The 16430-nt window shown below is 43.7% G+C and overlaps 1 protein-coding gene across 4 annotated transcripts in view; it reads right to left on the bottom strand.

Moving 5' to 3' along the window:
- Positions 1-448: 448 nt before the first annotated feature.
- The window catches only part of SPATA20 (spermatogenesis associated 20), a 65071-nt gene continuing 49089 nt past the window's right edge, over positions 449-16430 (bottom strand). For all 4 annotated transcript variants that reach the window (XM_089537142.1, XM_089537135.1, XM_089537149.1 and 1 more), the window contains one exon: positions 449-738. In XM_089537142.1, coding sequence (XP_089393268.1) covers positions 568-738 — 171 coding nt within the window. In that variant the 3' untranslated portion in view covers positions 449-567. The remainder of the gene's footprint in view (positions 739-16430) is intronic.

Genomic DNA, 16430 nt, shown 5'->3' with positions numbered 1-16430 from the left:
CTTTGCCATACAGGAACAAGGAAACCTGGTCCTTGATAGTCAAGAGACTTGAGGCTGAGGTCTAAACAACATAATTCCTATAAAAAGAAGGAACAGCTGTCATCTCTGTCAGAGTTGTAGCAAGGTCTGAGATTTTACAAAAAACAAGTTTTCAATAGATGAAATTACTTCAAACAAAAACTGCAATGTTCTGTGTCTTGAAGACCCATAGAATCCTAGAGTTGGAAGGGCCTATAAGGTCCATCTGTTCCAGCCCATGCCATACAGCTACAGCACTCCTGAAGATGCCTGTCCAACCTCTGTTAGCCCTCCGAAGTCCACCACTTTCTGAGCCAGTCAGTCCCATTAAGTAAACTTGAGGACCACTGACCAAGCATCTCCCTGTGTTGAATGATGAGAAGGAAGAAGCTATTACAACACAAAGAGGCAAGCTGAAAGTGGCCATGACTTTGTTAGTCTGAAGGTGACTTTATTGGGAGATCCAAGGAGATAAAGGTTGTTTCATTAAATTTAGGGCTCTCTTTCTTCTTGACCACAGAAATGCAAAGTCTGCCAAGGATGGTAGCTTCAAGACAGCAACAAACGTCGCAGCTCCTGGCTAGAAGTGACAGGCACCGAGCAAGTAAAGTTCTCACACAGATAAGCAGTAGCTTTTCCATCCTTCTTCTCCAGAGTTGAGAGGAAGCCAAGCTGCTGGTACGGTAATCCTCTTGTGTCACCATCTGCAAAAATCAGCACCTGAAACAGAAAGGGAAATTGCCATAGCAATATAATATTATAAATGTGTGTACACACACACACGCTGTAAGTATGTATATGATTTCAGACTAAGATGATAGTTAAGACAGAACTTACAGCCATTTCTCCCCATTCCACGCAGTGCAAATGAATTTTGTACATTAAACCTTCTGAGGCTCCCTGCCTCCCTGCCCCAACCCACTGGCACTTTTGAAATGTCACATCATGGGCTCTCTTGCTCATTGCTTGTGGCATACAGTAATTTTCATTATATCAGTTCTGATGGCTGATCTCCACACTCTGAGACACTACCAAAACCCACAATCAGCCAGAAAAGGCAGCTCTACACAGTACTTAATATAACACTATATTATCAATGCTAAAATGTTTATTCAGGAATCCAGTTCAACAAATGTCCTCTGCAATGTTAATTAGATACTTCCTTCATGCAATACATCAGCAGCATTACTCATTAACAGCCTGTTGGTTACTTGATTTAGTAAAGGCTGGCTTCCCTTCGTTTAAAAAAAAATTAACTGAAAAATAGTTTTATCTCACAATAAAAAGAAGAAAAATGAGAGAGAACTGCTTATATTTAGTCATTTTGTGAGGAACAGAAATTGACTATGGGGTGATCATTAATAATGCTGCTGAACAAAAACATTAGAGCAAACAGTTGCAAAAAGAAAGTTTCTAATCAAAAGTGTAGTAGTTTTGAAAAGCCTCAAAATGGCACTGAACAGGATAACAACACAATTGCATTTTAAATAGAAAAAATAACTACCAATAATTCTGAAAAGATTCAGGGAGACAACAAAAAAACTACCAAGGTGCTATGGACTGGCTTCACTATATGGATTACCTATACAAAATAAAAGAACCAAGGGTGGCAATTCCAGCTTGTGTAGAGGACCAGAATATTTAGGATGGAAGACACTGGCCCTGTGCAGTCATTTCCACTAGATAACTTCCAGATCCATTGCAGTCAAAAAATTCTGAAACCACCTGCAAAGGGCTCTTGGGAAAATGGGCAGCTTCTCCCACTGTGCTGTTGCTCTCTCAAGGGAACAAGTAGCGTTGTTACCCATGCTGCTCCATATATATTTTGGTATAAATGATAACCCTTAATGACCCCTAGATGAACTCTAATAGCCTGTCCACCATTGCCAGCAAGGCATGAGAACATGTACACACAACCCTGAGGGGCACCCACATCATCATATCTAGAGAGTCGCATAAGAGGATTATCATATGACCAGGAAGAGCAAATGTTTGCCTTGCCTGAGGCTCTTGCCCCCTCCCCAGGTCTGTTGTCCGAGCAGCTTAAGACCACTAAGACAATCAGACAGAGACATCCAGGTGAAAAGAAAGTAATTAAACACCTTTGTTCTCACCATCAAGCACCTTTGCCAGAAGCAAGATTTTGCCTATAAATACTCCCAGATTTGCTTGTTCACTGGGCCAGGCTGGACTTCAGGGGGAAGCTCTGTCCCCTTGAACCCTGACCTGGCTCCTGGCCCCTGATTCCTGGCCAGTCATTCCATGGCTGAGCCTCATGCCATCCTCATCATATTCCATTTGGATTCCTGGAGGGAGTCTACATCCTGGTACGTATCACCCCAGTGATGCCTAAAATCCTATTCCATGCTAACCTATGCTTTTCCTGAGCCTTGTATATGTGTGTGTATGCTAGTGAATCGTATGTGTTTTTCCCCTTATAAATAAATTGGTTATTAATTCTAGAAGTCTGTCTCAGCTCCATTTAGTGGGATCCCCTGGTCTACTCCGTATACATATCGGGAGACGATTCTGCAAGGGCTGTCGTAGCAGGCCCCCTCTTGCAATATTTGAGCTAATAACAATAATAATAAAATTCCCCTAAACGGACCCTTGGCTACAGCGTGAAAAATGCAACAGTCAACAGCAACATGCAACATCAAAATGCAACAGCAGCCAACCAAGCTGAAAAGGGGAGGTGGAACATATTGGATTTTAATCCATGAATTGAATCCCCGTATGACTTGCCTGTCTCCTGTTTTAGGTGCTGGGAGTCCCCAGGGCTATCAAACTCAAATATGAGCTGAAGAATTTTGCTACAGGCAATGAAGCCTGGAGAGAATGCTTTTTTTCCAAGTTGTTACCCTGAATATCAGGCTCTGTAAAAATCCAGTAAACAACCATGTAAACAAACTCATAGTAATCTCCTGATTTAACATTCACTGATGAGGGAGGTTTGGGAGAGAAGAAGAAGAGTCGGATATGACTCATTCAAGCAGGTCTCTCCTTATCCAACCTTGGAGCCACTTATGATCTGGAGCTGCGAAGCAGTTTGGGGAAGGGCATCTCTGCTCTCTGCCTTGCTGTCACCCACCTACCCTTCAACCCCATCTGTGCCTTAACCAAGCTGTGATCAACATAATCATGCTGTCGCCACCCCCGCTTGCCCAGCCGGCTTCAAACATACCACTCTAATTGAACTCAAATGGCATTAATCACTTTTATACCATGCCAGTTTCCTTCCCACATACAGAATCCAGAGCCTGAGCCCAGGGCCCATCCCAAAGTCTAGCTAACACTGCAGCTCTCCTGATGTTGGACTGCTGCAATATTGTGAGAGGAGATGAATGTCACATTGGCATCACAAATGAAAAGCTCCTGAACAGTGGACTTTATCGCATGAGAAAAATTGGAAGGTTAAAGTCGCCCCAATGCAGGGTCATCCAGAGTATTAGAGACAACTTCGCAGCTGCTTATCACATGACGCTGCACACAATCTGGACAGAATCCAGGGAGAATGAGAGGAGAATCAAGAAATGAGCAAATTCGCAAAACTACTGGATTTATATATCCATTTTGCTTGCGAATTCACTCCCTTCGCGTAATGGCAAGCCTCCAGATGACCCCTGTTCCCAGATTTCCCAGGGTCCCTTGCTGTGCCAGGGAGAGGAAGGCAGCCCTATTCTTAAAGGGATACTCACACACTTCCCTTGCCCAGCTGGTCTCCTGCAAAATCCAAGGAGTCATCGAAAACAAGGCTTCTCTTCCTCTCAGCCAGCTCAAGCCAGGGCAGAGCAATGTGTGAGTGAGTGAAAGGAGTTTATCAGACAAGGGGAATTGGAAGTATAATCCAATGGCAATCTGAACGCAATCATGGGGTTTAACGTTATTGCGTGATAATCCACTGCACACAAATTTGGGCAATGGGAAGTCAGTCCGAACGCAATCATGTCGTTTCACGTTATTGCGTGATAGACTGCCACACGCAAATTCGGGCAATGGCATGCTATTTTCGGGCAATGGGGAGCCAGTTCGAATGCAATGCATATTCATGTAATTGCGCGAAACTAGCGACTTTAAGTGAATGCTTTTTGGCCCCACTTTCTTTTCATTCGAATTTAAGAGAAATTCCTCCTGTTTGATAAACGCCAGTGAGTGAGTGAGAGTGAGAGTGTGTGTGTGTGTTTTGGGGGGAGAGATCTGCTCCCTTGCTCTGCCTGGTGTCTCTGGCTGCAGCCCATTGAAAAGGCAGCCAAATTCGAATCTGAAATAATGTGCTTTTAACCCCTGGCTGTGCTCTTGTGTGTGATAATCATTAGCAAATGGGATTGCTTTTCTGGGATGCCACCACTTTAACCATTTTGGGGATGGACACACATAGGTTCTCGTGTGAAAAAGTCCAGTGGAACACATTCTCTTGGAGTGTGCGGGAATCTCCTTCTTTGAAGGTCTTTAAACAGAGGCTGGATGGTCATCTGTCAGGGCTGCTTTGATTGTGAGCTCCTGCATGGAACGGGATTGAACTTGATGGCCCTTGTGGTCTCTTCCAGCTCTAGGAATCTACAATTCTATGATATTACAGTGGGAATTCAGTATCAGCAGACTTGCCATCCATGGATTCAAGCATATGTGGACGGCAAGTCTGCAGTGTCCCCAGTGGAAGACGTGGCTGCATGCATGCACCACCATTGAAGACAAAAGGATTTGCACATCTGAGGATTTTGGTATCTGCAGGAGGGTCCAGAATGAATCCCACATGGATACTGAGGACCCAGGGTATATGAACCCCCTGATATGTTCCATGAACTAAGGCATGCTCTGGCCACATTCCCTGGTGCCTACAATGTTCAACAGTATGAGAAAACTGTATGCATCAATCAGGGCTCTCAGTTGGACACAGGAGCTGTAGATGCACAGAGCCTTTTTCTCACGAAGATTCATCAACTAGACTGAAACCATTAGCTTGTTATTGGCTTATGAATCCTGGTTTGCTTGGGAGCAACAAACCAAACACTCATGCTAAGCAAAGGTTTCCCAGTTAGTTTTACCTATTTGCGTGAAGGGATGAGTGAACCAGTATGTTGGTTCACAGGCACCAGCATGCTTTTCATTAACAGTAAATCAAGACAAACCAATCAACCTGGCTTAGAATCATAGAATCATAGAGTTGGAAGAGACCGCAAGGGCCATCCAGTCCAACCCCCTGCCATGCAGGAATCCAAATCAAATCATCTTCGACAGATGGCCATCTAGCCTCTGTTTAAAGACCTCCAAGGAAGGAGACTCCACTACATTCTGAGGGAGTTTTTTCCACTGTCGAACAGCCCTTACTGTCAGGAAGTTCCTCCTAATGTTGAGGTGGAATCTCTTTTCCTGGAGCTTGCATCCACTGCTCTGGGTCCTAGTCTCTGGAGAAGCAGAAAACAAGCATGCTCCCTCCTCAATATGACATCCCTTCAAGTATTTAAACAGGGCTATCATATCACCTCTTAACCTTCTCTTCTCCAGGCTAAACATCCCCAGCTCCATAAGTTGTTCCTCATAGGGCATGGTTTCCAGACCCTTCACCATTTTAGTTGCCCTCCTTTGGACACGCTCCAGTTTCTCAACATCCTAATTAGCCTAAACATTTTAAGAAGCTATCCAAGGTGATGGACACATTTGGGAACCTTTAGTTTCAGCATTTTAGATAGGTCCTAAAACCCAGAGCAGATTCATCACCCCCCTAGCATGGACGTCACCTGTTGTCCTGCTGTCCCTGAAGAAAAAATTCAAAAGCATGTCAAGGAACTGACTATTCTTGAGCAGGCTTGACTTGGAGATCCACCCAGAGCCATCAAACAGAGTGTTAGAGTTTAGGTTGAGGCCTGTTTCTTTAAGGCAGTGATTCTCAAAATTTTTACCCTTGTGATCCCCTTTACATCTACATGCGGATGTCACCCCCACCCATTCAATGTAATTAATATATGAATAAAAATATTTTGTTTAGTGTGCATATTTTTGTTCACACATACATGAACATATTCATGCAGTAGTGTCTCATCCCAACAACAGGAACAGTGATGGAATGGGCGGGGAAAGAAAAAGCAGTGGCTTGGGATGGGCCCCACTTCATGATGTGTGTCTGTGTTGTCTCTTATTAAGATATTGAAATTGTTCAGCATTGGAATCAGATTACCAGGGACATGGACAACTCTGTTGTCATCTTGGACTATTTACACATCTCCATAACACCCCCATTATGACCTGCTGTCAACGACAGAATATGAGGCTAACTAACTTAGCAAAGTTAATCACCTAAGAAGCCCACTGGATCTGACAAAGGATTTTCAGTCTCCAACCCTGGTCAGCCAAATACCCTGAGAAACTTAATAAGCAAGCTGTGAAAGCAAAAACAATCCATCACCTCACATCCAGAGGATCTAACATCAAAAAGCACATTGACTCTGAACATAGATATTCTATTTAGTTATCATGGTTGACCATAGAGCTTGAGGAAATTACTTTTGGGGGATACAACTCCCAGAGTGCACCAGACTAACTGACAGTCCACATTACCTCATGCCCAAATCACTACATATCTCTGAGGCAGGTTCCACACCCGACAATTACTGTTTAAATAAAGGGTCAAATTTTACCACTACATTATTCTTTTTGTAACAGCAGTGTTGAAGTGTGACTACAGAAGTCATGCTTCCAGAAAAGAATTGGTCAGCTTCCTTCCTCAGGTTCAGCTTCATCTGCTTGCTATCTCTCTGTGCAACATTAAACTTGACCTGCCAATGGCCCTTTTTTAAGCACATTCCCTATAGACATTCTGACTGTTCAGTTCTTGCCTCTATCTTCAAAAGTTGGTCCTCTTGCATCTTACATACCTCTGCATTTGCCTCTCTTCCCCCTCATCTTGTTCTTTTAGTGACACATGCATTGTAATTGAATTATGCCTGGCTGCTTCCCTAAGTACCTTTTCCCTGGTGCAAACCCTTCCCCTCCCTGACAGCTTCCTTTTTGACAAGCACCTTCTTTGCATTATATTCCCAGATTCGTCTCACACCTGGAAAATGTCCCATGTCTTCTCCTGCACACGCAGACCACTGTCTCTTCCACTCCAGTGAAGTTTCAAATTGGGGGCCTTCTGGGTGTTTTCTAGGCCAGATCAAAACTGCAGAGGCTCCTGCCGCAGAGTCATCAGGTCACCCCTGTTAGAAGTGCTCTCTAATCATGCCTGAGAAATGAATGTCTGCAGTGCTAATTAATTTTTACAATACAGAAATTATTATTAGCTCCCCTGGGCCCTGGGCGTTAATAGAAAGTGCACTGGGATGAAACTTGTCAAGAGCGAGGATCAGCTACCTTTGTTCAAGGTGTAAAACAGGACATGCCATGTGGAAATCTAAGAAGATAGAAGCTACACTAAGTATTTCTGTCATTACATGACAAAGGACTTCTCTCTCTCTCTCTCTCTCTCTCTCTCTCTCTCTGGCACACACATACATATACTGTACACAGACATCACACACAGGCTGCTTTATTAGAGAAGGAAGAAATGAGCAGATACAGGGATTAAAAGTGTCAGAATTCTTTCTTACTGTTGTCTAAGTGGTAGAAGTCAAAGATACAGCCACGCTAGTCTATAGAATCAGTACGTAGAAATCAAAAATACAACTGTGTTAGTCTGCAGCATGTAGACAGATCTTGTAGCACTTTTGAGACTAACTGAAAGAAAGAAGTTGGCAGCATGAGTTTTGACAGACTAAAGTCTACTTCCTCAGATGCATTGGTGGAGTCAAAGCCAGGGACAGACCTATAGATGTCATTGGTGTGTGAGAATGTCAATTCAAATTCAAAATTCTTTGTGTATGGAAATGAAGTGGCAAGTCCAGCTTTAATGACAGTCATTTGTGAACAAAGGAATGGGGAACTGTTGTCTAAGATGATTAAAACTAAGATGATGACAGTTCAGCAGTGTGTGTGTGTGTGTGTGTGTGTGCATGCACACACATACACCCTTTTATAAAAACATACGCACATGTAACGCATGAAAGAAAATACAAATGCTCCCAACCCCACAATCATATTGAGAAACAGCATTCTCCCCATCAGCAGCCAAGAAAAAGCAAGGGGACAGGACATTTCAGTAAAATACCACCAGGCTGGAACTGGAAGTATGATGAATTAGACACTTGCTCCCTCTAGTGGATGGATGATTATAGGGATTCTGGATAGTTTCAGGGTTTTTTTTTTGGGGGGGGGGGGGGCGCTATATGTCTACCCTATTACCCTTCTACCCTGGAAAGTCAGGTGGAATTAGAAAGCCAGTCTTGCACCACTGATTGATAAAAAGCTCTTGGCACTGCTGCCATCCCTCAGTCTAATCCACTGGTCCCCGAAGAAGTTCAGAGTATTGCCCTTTACAGCAGTGTTGAGCTTCCCACCTGCCCACCTGCCTAACCATTTCTTGATCAAGGCACTTGGCTTCTGCCCTCGGGGCTGATCCTCCTAGAGTTTTTAGATACCATTTCCTGTCAAATGGCCAATACACAATGAACCTGTTTACAAAATGGCATTCCTACATATTGTGGTGGGTGGTACAGAGAGCTTAAGCTAGGACAAGTGCTTGCCACTGCTTTCCCAGAAAGCACAACAAACAAATGTGACCAGAAATACATTCTGTAGTTGGTGTATTTATTGCACATGCACAGACAGGTAGATTTGGGAAAACATTCTTGGAATCCAAGATTAACACATTATACAGGCTTCATCAACCAAGGCAACTTCAATGTTGCTCACAAGAGTATCTACCTAAACCATCGGAAAAGCTTAATAATAAAAATCCACTTCCCATTGGGTTACAGTCAATGGCATATTACATGTATTTGTAGGGTTAAAAAAAGGAAGCCTCTTGAGTACCTTCCTGGGAAAAAGCCAGGGATATAAATTAATTAAATCTCCTTGACCCCACCTCCAAGAGTCTTCTCTTGAGACAATTGGGACCAAAGAGTTCTCCTGTGGGCCATCCATTTGTGCCTGCTTAACCTCTCTGGGCAATCAGACCATCTTCAGGACAGTTACCACCCTATCCCACCATCCATACTACGTTTCTTTATTACATTTTTGTCTGTCAGTCTCCCTCTCGCTGGCTTTATCTTGAATTCCAGGAGTGATTAATTACCAATTCATGTCCAACCTGAAATTCATTAATTCATTTCTTGCAGCCTCCCTGAGGTCCTCTTGCTGGAGCAGGATAAAGGAAAGCCAGAGCATTAGCACTCAGTGGACAAAGGAGATAATGAAATTCTCCATAATTACCCTTAGGCCATTAGCAGGGCAGAGAATAATAAACCAGAAAGCAAATTCAAGCCAAAAGCAAACCCCAGCCCTGTCTACCAAAAGTCTTTTAAGATTCTGTGTCTGAATGGGGCTTGATGCCTTTCCTTTCCCGCAAGTCTGTGGTTTTGAGGGAAACATAATGTCTACATTAGGGCAATGTTGAGTCTTCTCCACTTTCAGCATTCAACTTTTGAACTTACTATTAAACGCTGCTGAAGAGATTGCTGGGGAAATCACTTCTCATGCAGATTTTTTACATTGTTTTGACTACGTCCAGCAGTTATTATATTGCTTTGGTGGAATTTTTCTCAATGTCATTTTCATTCTTCTCTGCCCTCACTGTCCATAGCCTCATTTCTTGTCACACTGACATCTAATCCAAACAGCTGTGCTGATCCAATTGCCTTTGTTCACAAGTATCCATAGCATCATCATGACAGATGAAGCACTGTAGCATCAGAGAGTTGGAACACCAAAGCTAACAGAATTAAACACTACTAAGGGCAAAAAAGAAGGAAAGGAAAGAAGGAAAATGGCATTGACAAGAACAGGAAATAAAGAATGTAAATCTGTTTTGCAAAGAATGCCAAATATCACCCAAACCAGGACACACATTTCGATGAAAACAAAAAGGGCAATTTTGCGTTAAAGCTGAGCAGGTGTTACAAGGGAATTAAGTTGAGGAATCAGAATGAAAAGACTAGGCCAGGAGGTGGGAACTGAAGGAGGCACAGAAATGCATCTGAACCACAAAGACCACAATCCTCAGAAAAGATTTCAATCCAAACAGGAAGTCTTTTGTAATCCTTCCAGCCTAGCACCGACCAACAGTCAACCTAGCTGAGATCAGTCCAAAGCAAGATAATACTGTGCTACTTAAGATGATGTGCCAAGCCAAAATTCTGAGACATGGAGAGCTCAATAGAACCAAAAGGTTCTCAGTTCAAGCTTAGATGGTTCATGACCTTGTGGCTCTACCCATAATCAAGTCCTTTTCTAAAGTTGCCACTGCTTCAGATCTGGCTTTGTAAGTCTGTCTCCAACATTTGGATCTGAAAATGTAGGAAGCCCTGTACAAAAAAGGAAACCTAAAAAAAATGAGCCGCATGTTCCTCTTCATTTGTAGCTCCATCAAGTGTCATCTGGTAGGGTTTGGTGTAGTCAGCCTTTTTTTTAAAAAAATGTATTTTAGTGGGTTCCATGGAGGTTGCATTTTACTGAATTTCTGGAAGTTACCAAGTCTCCAGTATCAGTATTACAGTTTCAAACTTTTCTGTATGATATCTGTAAACCTTGACCATCTCACCCTCAACAAATCAAAGACAGAGCTGTATCCCCATGAAGATGGGTGACATAACTCTGTTTCACATATTACTCTTCATAGCTGCTTCTCAACTGCCAATTAGACCCAGCGGTACAGTTTACTGTGAAGAGTACTGTATATACTCATGAACGAGTCGACCTTATGTATAAGTCAAGTCAAGGGAATGTTTTAGGGCCAAAATCATGGATTTTATATGACCTATGGATTGGTCAAGAGTAGAACTTAGGGGAGGAGAAGGTTTTAACATCAGACTGAGAAGGAGGGAAGTGGAGGGAAATGGGGTTGTTTGGTGGTCAGAGAGATCCAGAGGAGGAGGAGGAGAAAGATGGGGAGAAAAGGTTTTACTATCGGATTGGCAAGTGGATGGAAATGGGGTGTTTGGTAGACAGGGGAAATCCAGAGGAGGAGAAGACAAAGTTTTAACATCAGATTGGGAAGTGAAGAAAGTGTAGAGAAATAGGGTGTTTGGTGGTCAAAGAGATCTGGAGAAGGAGGAGGATGGGGAGAGAAGGTTTTAATATCGAATTAAAAAGGGAATCACCATACACACATGCACACACTCACACTCCTGCCTCTTTCAGAAGTCATTGCTGAGACATGGAGAGTAGGGAGACAGGACTGCTTTTTTAGGAGCTTTCTAAGCAGTATTACAGTGCTTTCAGCATATGCTAAAGGCTGCGAGGAAGCCGTGTGGGAGCACGTGGGGTGCAAGGGACAGCGCATCTCATTCAGATGAATGGTGCGCCGCCGCGCCGCCACATGCACGAGTCCCATTACTTTCAATAGGGCTCAAGCATACATGTTTTTTTTTACACGGGGGGGATCCAGAACGGATCCCCCCATGTAAAAAAAGGGTGGACTGTACTATCTGTTGCTGTTATTGTTAACTACCTTCCAATCAATCTCGACCCATGGTGATTGTACTGACCCATATACTGTATAAGTCGACCCAGGATTTTAGAGTCACTTTTTGGAAACAACTTTTTGACTTGTAGTCGAGTGTATACAGTATATGGGGGAAGGACCTGGGGGGAAACCCCGTTAGATGGAAAGGGACCAACTAAGTACCCAGTTTGCACCTGCCAATTCACTGGGGCAGGAGAATCAACGGCTGGGCTTTGGGGTGACTGGACAGAGGTGTGCCTCATGTAATTGTGCCTTCACTTGCTATCTCAGCCCAAGAAAATAGTTGTCCTTCTGGGGCAGGCACTCCAGTTCTAATCAGTTCTAGTGTAAGTGTATGAGTTAAATCTGCCTTCCCTTTCTCACTTAATACAGTCTTCTTTGTGGCTGCTTGTTTCTTTTTACTCCTTGCAGAATGTTATTTTTGTGAAAGAATTCATTACTGGAATTACCCAGTTGATTACATACATCCTGGCAGCTTTAGCCACCAGCACCTTGCCCCTGTGGTGCAAAGAGCGATGTCAAGCAATGTGCTGATATTTTATTTTGTTTGTTTTTTAATCTCACAATTTGGCTTGTCTGCACAGCATGTCCATCTCCCAGGGGAAGTGAGTCAGGGCTCTTTCATCACCTACAGAAAAGAAGATCAATGGATGGGAAGCAAGAGTTTCAGGGGAAAATGAAGACATTCTCTTTTGTGCATGGATCATAGTGCAATTTGGGAAAATGGGTTCTTCCAAGGCTAGGCAATCCAGGACACTGTATCACCTCTTCCTTAATGTGACTATCTCGCCTCAGGTTATGGTTCTACCCAGTTTGTCCACAGACATGATGCTATACGTTATCACTGCTTGAGCTTGGTGACAACATGCTTAAGCATCCAGCCCACAGCTGAGGTCATAATGATAAGCTCTAGCATGCTTCCAAATATTTCCAGACCGAGCTTCGCTGTTCTTCTAAATACCCACCATGATTTCTGATATGCTCTATCACTGCTGATGACATCCATTCTTCTCCCAACATCAGAACCAGCCCAAGGCATTTTGGGACCTAAAGCAGGCAAAATGGCACATCTCCTCCATACCATAGACAAAAACTAACTGGACTACCAGTTAAATTCAACTTCAGTACTGGAAATGGGACATCATCCTCCGCCAGAGCTGAGATAAGCAAATCCATTTTAGAGAAAGAAGGTCAGACTGTGTGCCATTGACTGCCACTGATGCTATCCCTCAAACCTAGCCTAAAGAAGTTGTGTCATTCTGTCCTACAGAAGAGCCACTCCTACTCAATGTCTTTGTCATGTTCTGGAAGAGTTTATTCCTGATGTTTCACCAGCATCCATGGCTGGAATCTTCAGAAAATGTTGGCATGGAAGTGAGTGGGGTGTATATACTGTGTGACCCTTGGGTAAAAGAAAGTGATTTATATGTTAATCTGTGTTGGTCTGTTGTTGAATGGCAAGGCCGCGGGGTGTCTACTTAATTAGTGATCTATTGTCTCCAGGGAAACCCCCTCACCCTGGGAGGATTTCATTTGCATAGGCGGGGTTTTTCAGGACTGGTAGCCAAACTTTGTTTACTTTAAGGGTTTCTTCTTTCCGGTTGAAGTTGTCTAGGTGTTTGTGGATTTCAATGGATTTCCTGTGCATTCTGACCTGCTAGTTGTTGACATGGACTGGAATTTCAGTGTTTTCAAATAGCATTTTATGCCTATGGTTTATAACATGTTCTGCTACTGCTGATTTTTCTGGCTGACCCAGTCTGCAGTGTCTCTCGTGTTCCTTTGTTTCGCGTTTGGTGGCCCCTATGTAGACTTGTCCACAGCTGCACAGTATGTGATAAACTCCTGCAGCTGTGAGAGGCTCTCTCCTGTCCTTTGCTGAGCACAGCATTTAATGGATTTTCCTGGATTTTCAATGGATGGGGATCACTGTAGATCATTTGGAGGGTGTGTTTCCTCACCAGTTTCCCTATTTCATCTGTGACTGCTTTGATGTATGTACCCACTCCTGTGGATTTTTCTGGGTCTGGCAGCCCTTCTGACATCTGAGCTGGAGTAAACATTAGCCTGTAGAACTCAGTCTAGGTGCTTCAATTCATCCTCGAGGAAGTGGGGTTCACAGATCCTTTTTGCCTGGTCTACCAATGTTTTTATATTTGGGACACACAGTATACAGAAAACCTACACACACGGACAAATATCTACACAAAAACTCTAACCATCACCCAGGACAAAAATGTGAACCACTTGTTCACTTCTAAGGAAAGATGGAGTCAGGACGCAGGAGATATGACTTTATGTTCCACTTGGGACATCTCGCTGGCCACTCATGGAGACAAAAGGCTGGACTAGAAAGGCTTTTACCTGATACTGCACAGTCTTTTTTTTTTTTCTGTATTACCAAGCCAGCACAGCAGATTGCTAAGAAGACCCAGAGCTCCCTCTCCATAGACCTCTGAAATGTCAGTGGAAAGCTAAATGCTGCTTCCTAGGGCCAGGGTTTGGTGAAGAACATCCCAGGTGTTGACTTGAAAACCTACAGCACTGTTGTGGTGCACAAGAGCTCTCATAAATAGCACAAAGAATGCACAGCAATAGCAATAGCAAGTACATTTCTAAACCGCTTATCAGTGCACTTAAGCACTCCCTAAACGGTTTACAAATTGTAAGCTAATTGCCCCCAACAATCTGGGTACTCATTTTAGCAACCTCGGAAGGATGCAAGCCTGAGTTGAGTTTGAGCCCTTTCACTGCTATTGAACTCGCAACCTTATGGTTTTGTGAGTGAGTGGCTGCAGTATAGGCATTTAACCACTGCGCCACCAGGGCTCTTAATATTGGGAAAAGGACAGAACAACAGCATGCAAGACAGCAGTGATTGCCATGGTACTCTTCCATCTGTACCACTCACAGAAGCAGAAATATGCTGGAGGAAGATTGTTTTTCCTTTTTACATTTATAGCTCACCTTTCTTTCAAGGCAGCAGACATGGTTCTCCTGCCCTCATTTAATTTTCACAACTCTGTTGAATAATTTTAGTTGGTGCCTAAAGACACTTGGTAAGGTTGAAGGATGAATGGTGATTTGGAACCAGGCCTCCCTAACCTTTGTTTCCAATACTCTAAGCACTAGGCAACATTGGCAGAATCCACAATCAAAACAGGGCTATAAGAAGAAGGGGTTTTAGGCAAAGAGGAGGGCTCATTTAATCCAGAACTGGCCAAAAGAAGAGGCTGATGAGGAGTGCTCTGATTCATCTCACTGAGAGAGGAGCCTGCCTTCAAGGAGCCAAGGGATAGGAAAATTAGGTCTGTCACCAGCCTGCTGATTCCTTCAAGACAAATGAACAACTGTTTAGTTGCTCCTCTGAATGGCCAACAGGTGATGGCAACAGGTCATTGAAACATCCTGCAGTAGGAGGAAGAGCCAAAGCTCCGAGTCCAAAGCTGTGGGTCTCTCAAAGGACCAGGCCTTGAATAGAGGAGGATCTTTGCAAGATACCTAGCTTCCCTTCACCTACCCATTTCACAAGAAGCAAATTGGAGAAGAATGGTTGGTAACAGCTGAACGCCACCTCCCTGTCTGATGCCCTCCAAATTCCTAACTAGCCATTTATGGTGAACATCTTTCTTTCTTTTCCTCTCTCTTGTTTTTACTGTCACCGCTCTTTTCCCATTGCTCTCTGCTGCAGTTAAGAGGAAACTGAATTAAAACAGTGAGAACGGAATTTAATTTCCACGCTGGTTGATTTGCTCACACTGCCTGCTTTGTCCCCCCCACCCCCATTTCCCAAAGGAGGAGGAGGAGGAGGAGGAGGAGGAGGAGGAGGAGGAGGAGGAAGGGTACTCCCAGAACAATGTACAGGTTGCAGAGAACAAAAAGCTGATGCAGCTGTTGGAAAAGGAGTCATTTATTAATAGTGGCACGAGCAGGCTTGGCTCCCCGCTGCCAACACAGTGCTTTCAGTGGTTGCAAAGTGGGTCACTGCCTTTAATCCTTCTAACAGAAGGCAGAGAGAGAGAGAGAGAGAGAGATTGGGAAAAAGAAAGCAGAACCTGAGAGACCCAGGCCATGAATGAAGGGTTTTGGGTGCAACACAGGGCACAGCGGTGCAAATTTGGAAGAGGTCAGAAATTGTACCTCCTCACACTACAGACACTTGTGGAGAGCCAAATAGTTGCCACAAAGGTGTCTGATCCTTCCCCCACCCACCCTCCCCTTACCCTTTCTTTGAAGCCGGTAGTGCTGGACAGCTCCTGAAAATTTTTCTATTCCTATTCAAGAGACTTCCTGTTATGGTCTACCTCTATGAGGTATTAACTAATACCCTGACGCAACTGCGACAAGAATACCTGCCCCCATCTTTACAGGGTGCAACAACAGCACATTGTATTATTAGGCTTGAGACTAGGGAGCTCCCTTTGTGACTTATCTACAGTCATATATAACTAAAACCTTATGTATATAATGATGCCTCTCCTCCTTATCCCCCCCCCCAACATGCTCACATTCAGAGCTCTTCCAGGATGGTGTTCAAAGCAGCACACAAGTGGCTCATCCCAATTTATCCTCACACCAGCCTTGTGAGTTTGTTTAGGCTAAGAGAGGATGTAATTGACTCAAGGAGCAGCCCTTGTTCTTCAAGAAGAACTGATTTGGTCCAAGGAGAGCAACTATTAAGAATGCCTTGTGCCATTTGTTTAGCAACGACACAGTTTAAGATCTGTGCCTTAAGGCAGCTTCAAATGTTATACTGTCTTCCTCACATTTTAAAAACGCATGTAGAGCAGCACTTAGGAAAAGCTAAGACACACAATTGTAGAAGGATATTAGAACACCATCTATTGTTCCATGT

The sequence above is a fragment of the Sceloporus occidentalis genome, unplaced genomic scaffold (assembly GCF_023333645.1).
Source record: "Sceloporus occidentalis isolate IW3139 unplaced genomic scaffold, rSceOcc1.0.p SCAF_1, whole genome shotgun sequence".
NCBI classification, from domain to species: domain Eukaryota; kingdom Metazoa; phylum Chordata; class Lepidosauria; order Squamata; family Phrynosomatidae; genus Sceloporus; species Sceloporus occidentalis.
This window is presented reverse-complemented; position numbering and strand designations above follow the sequence as displayed.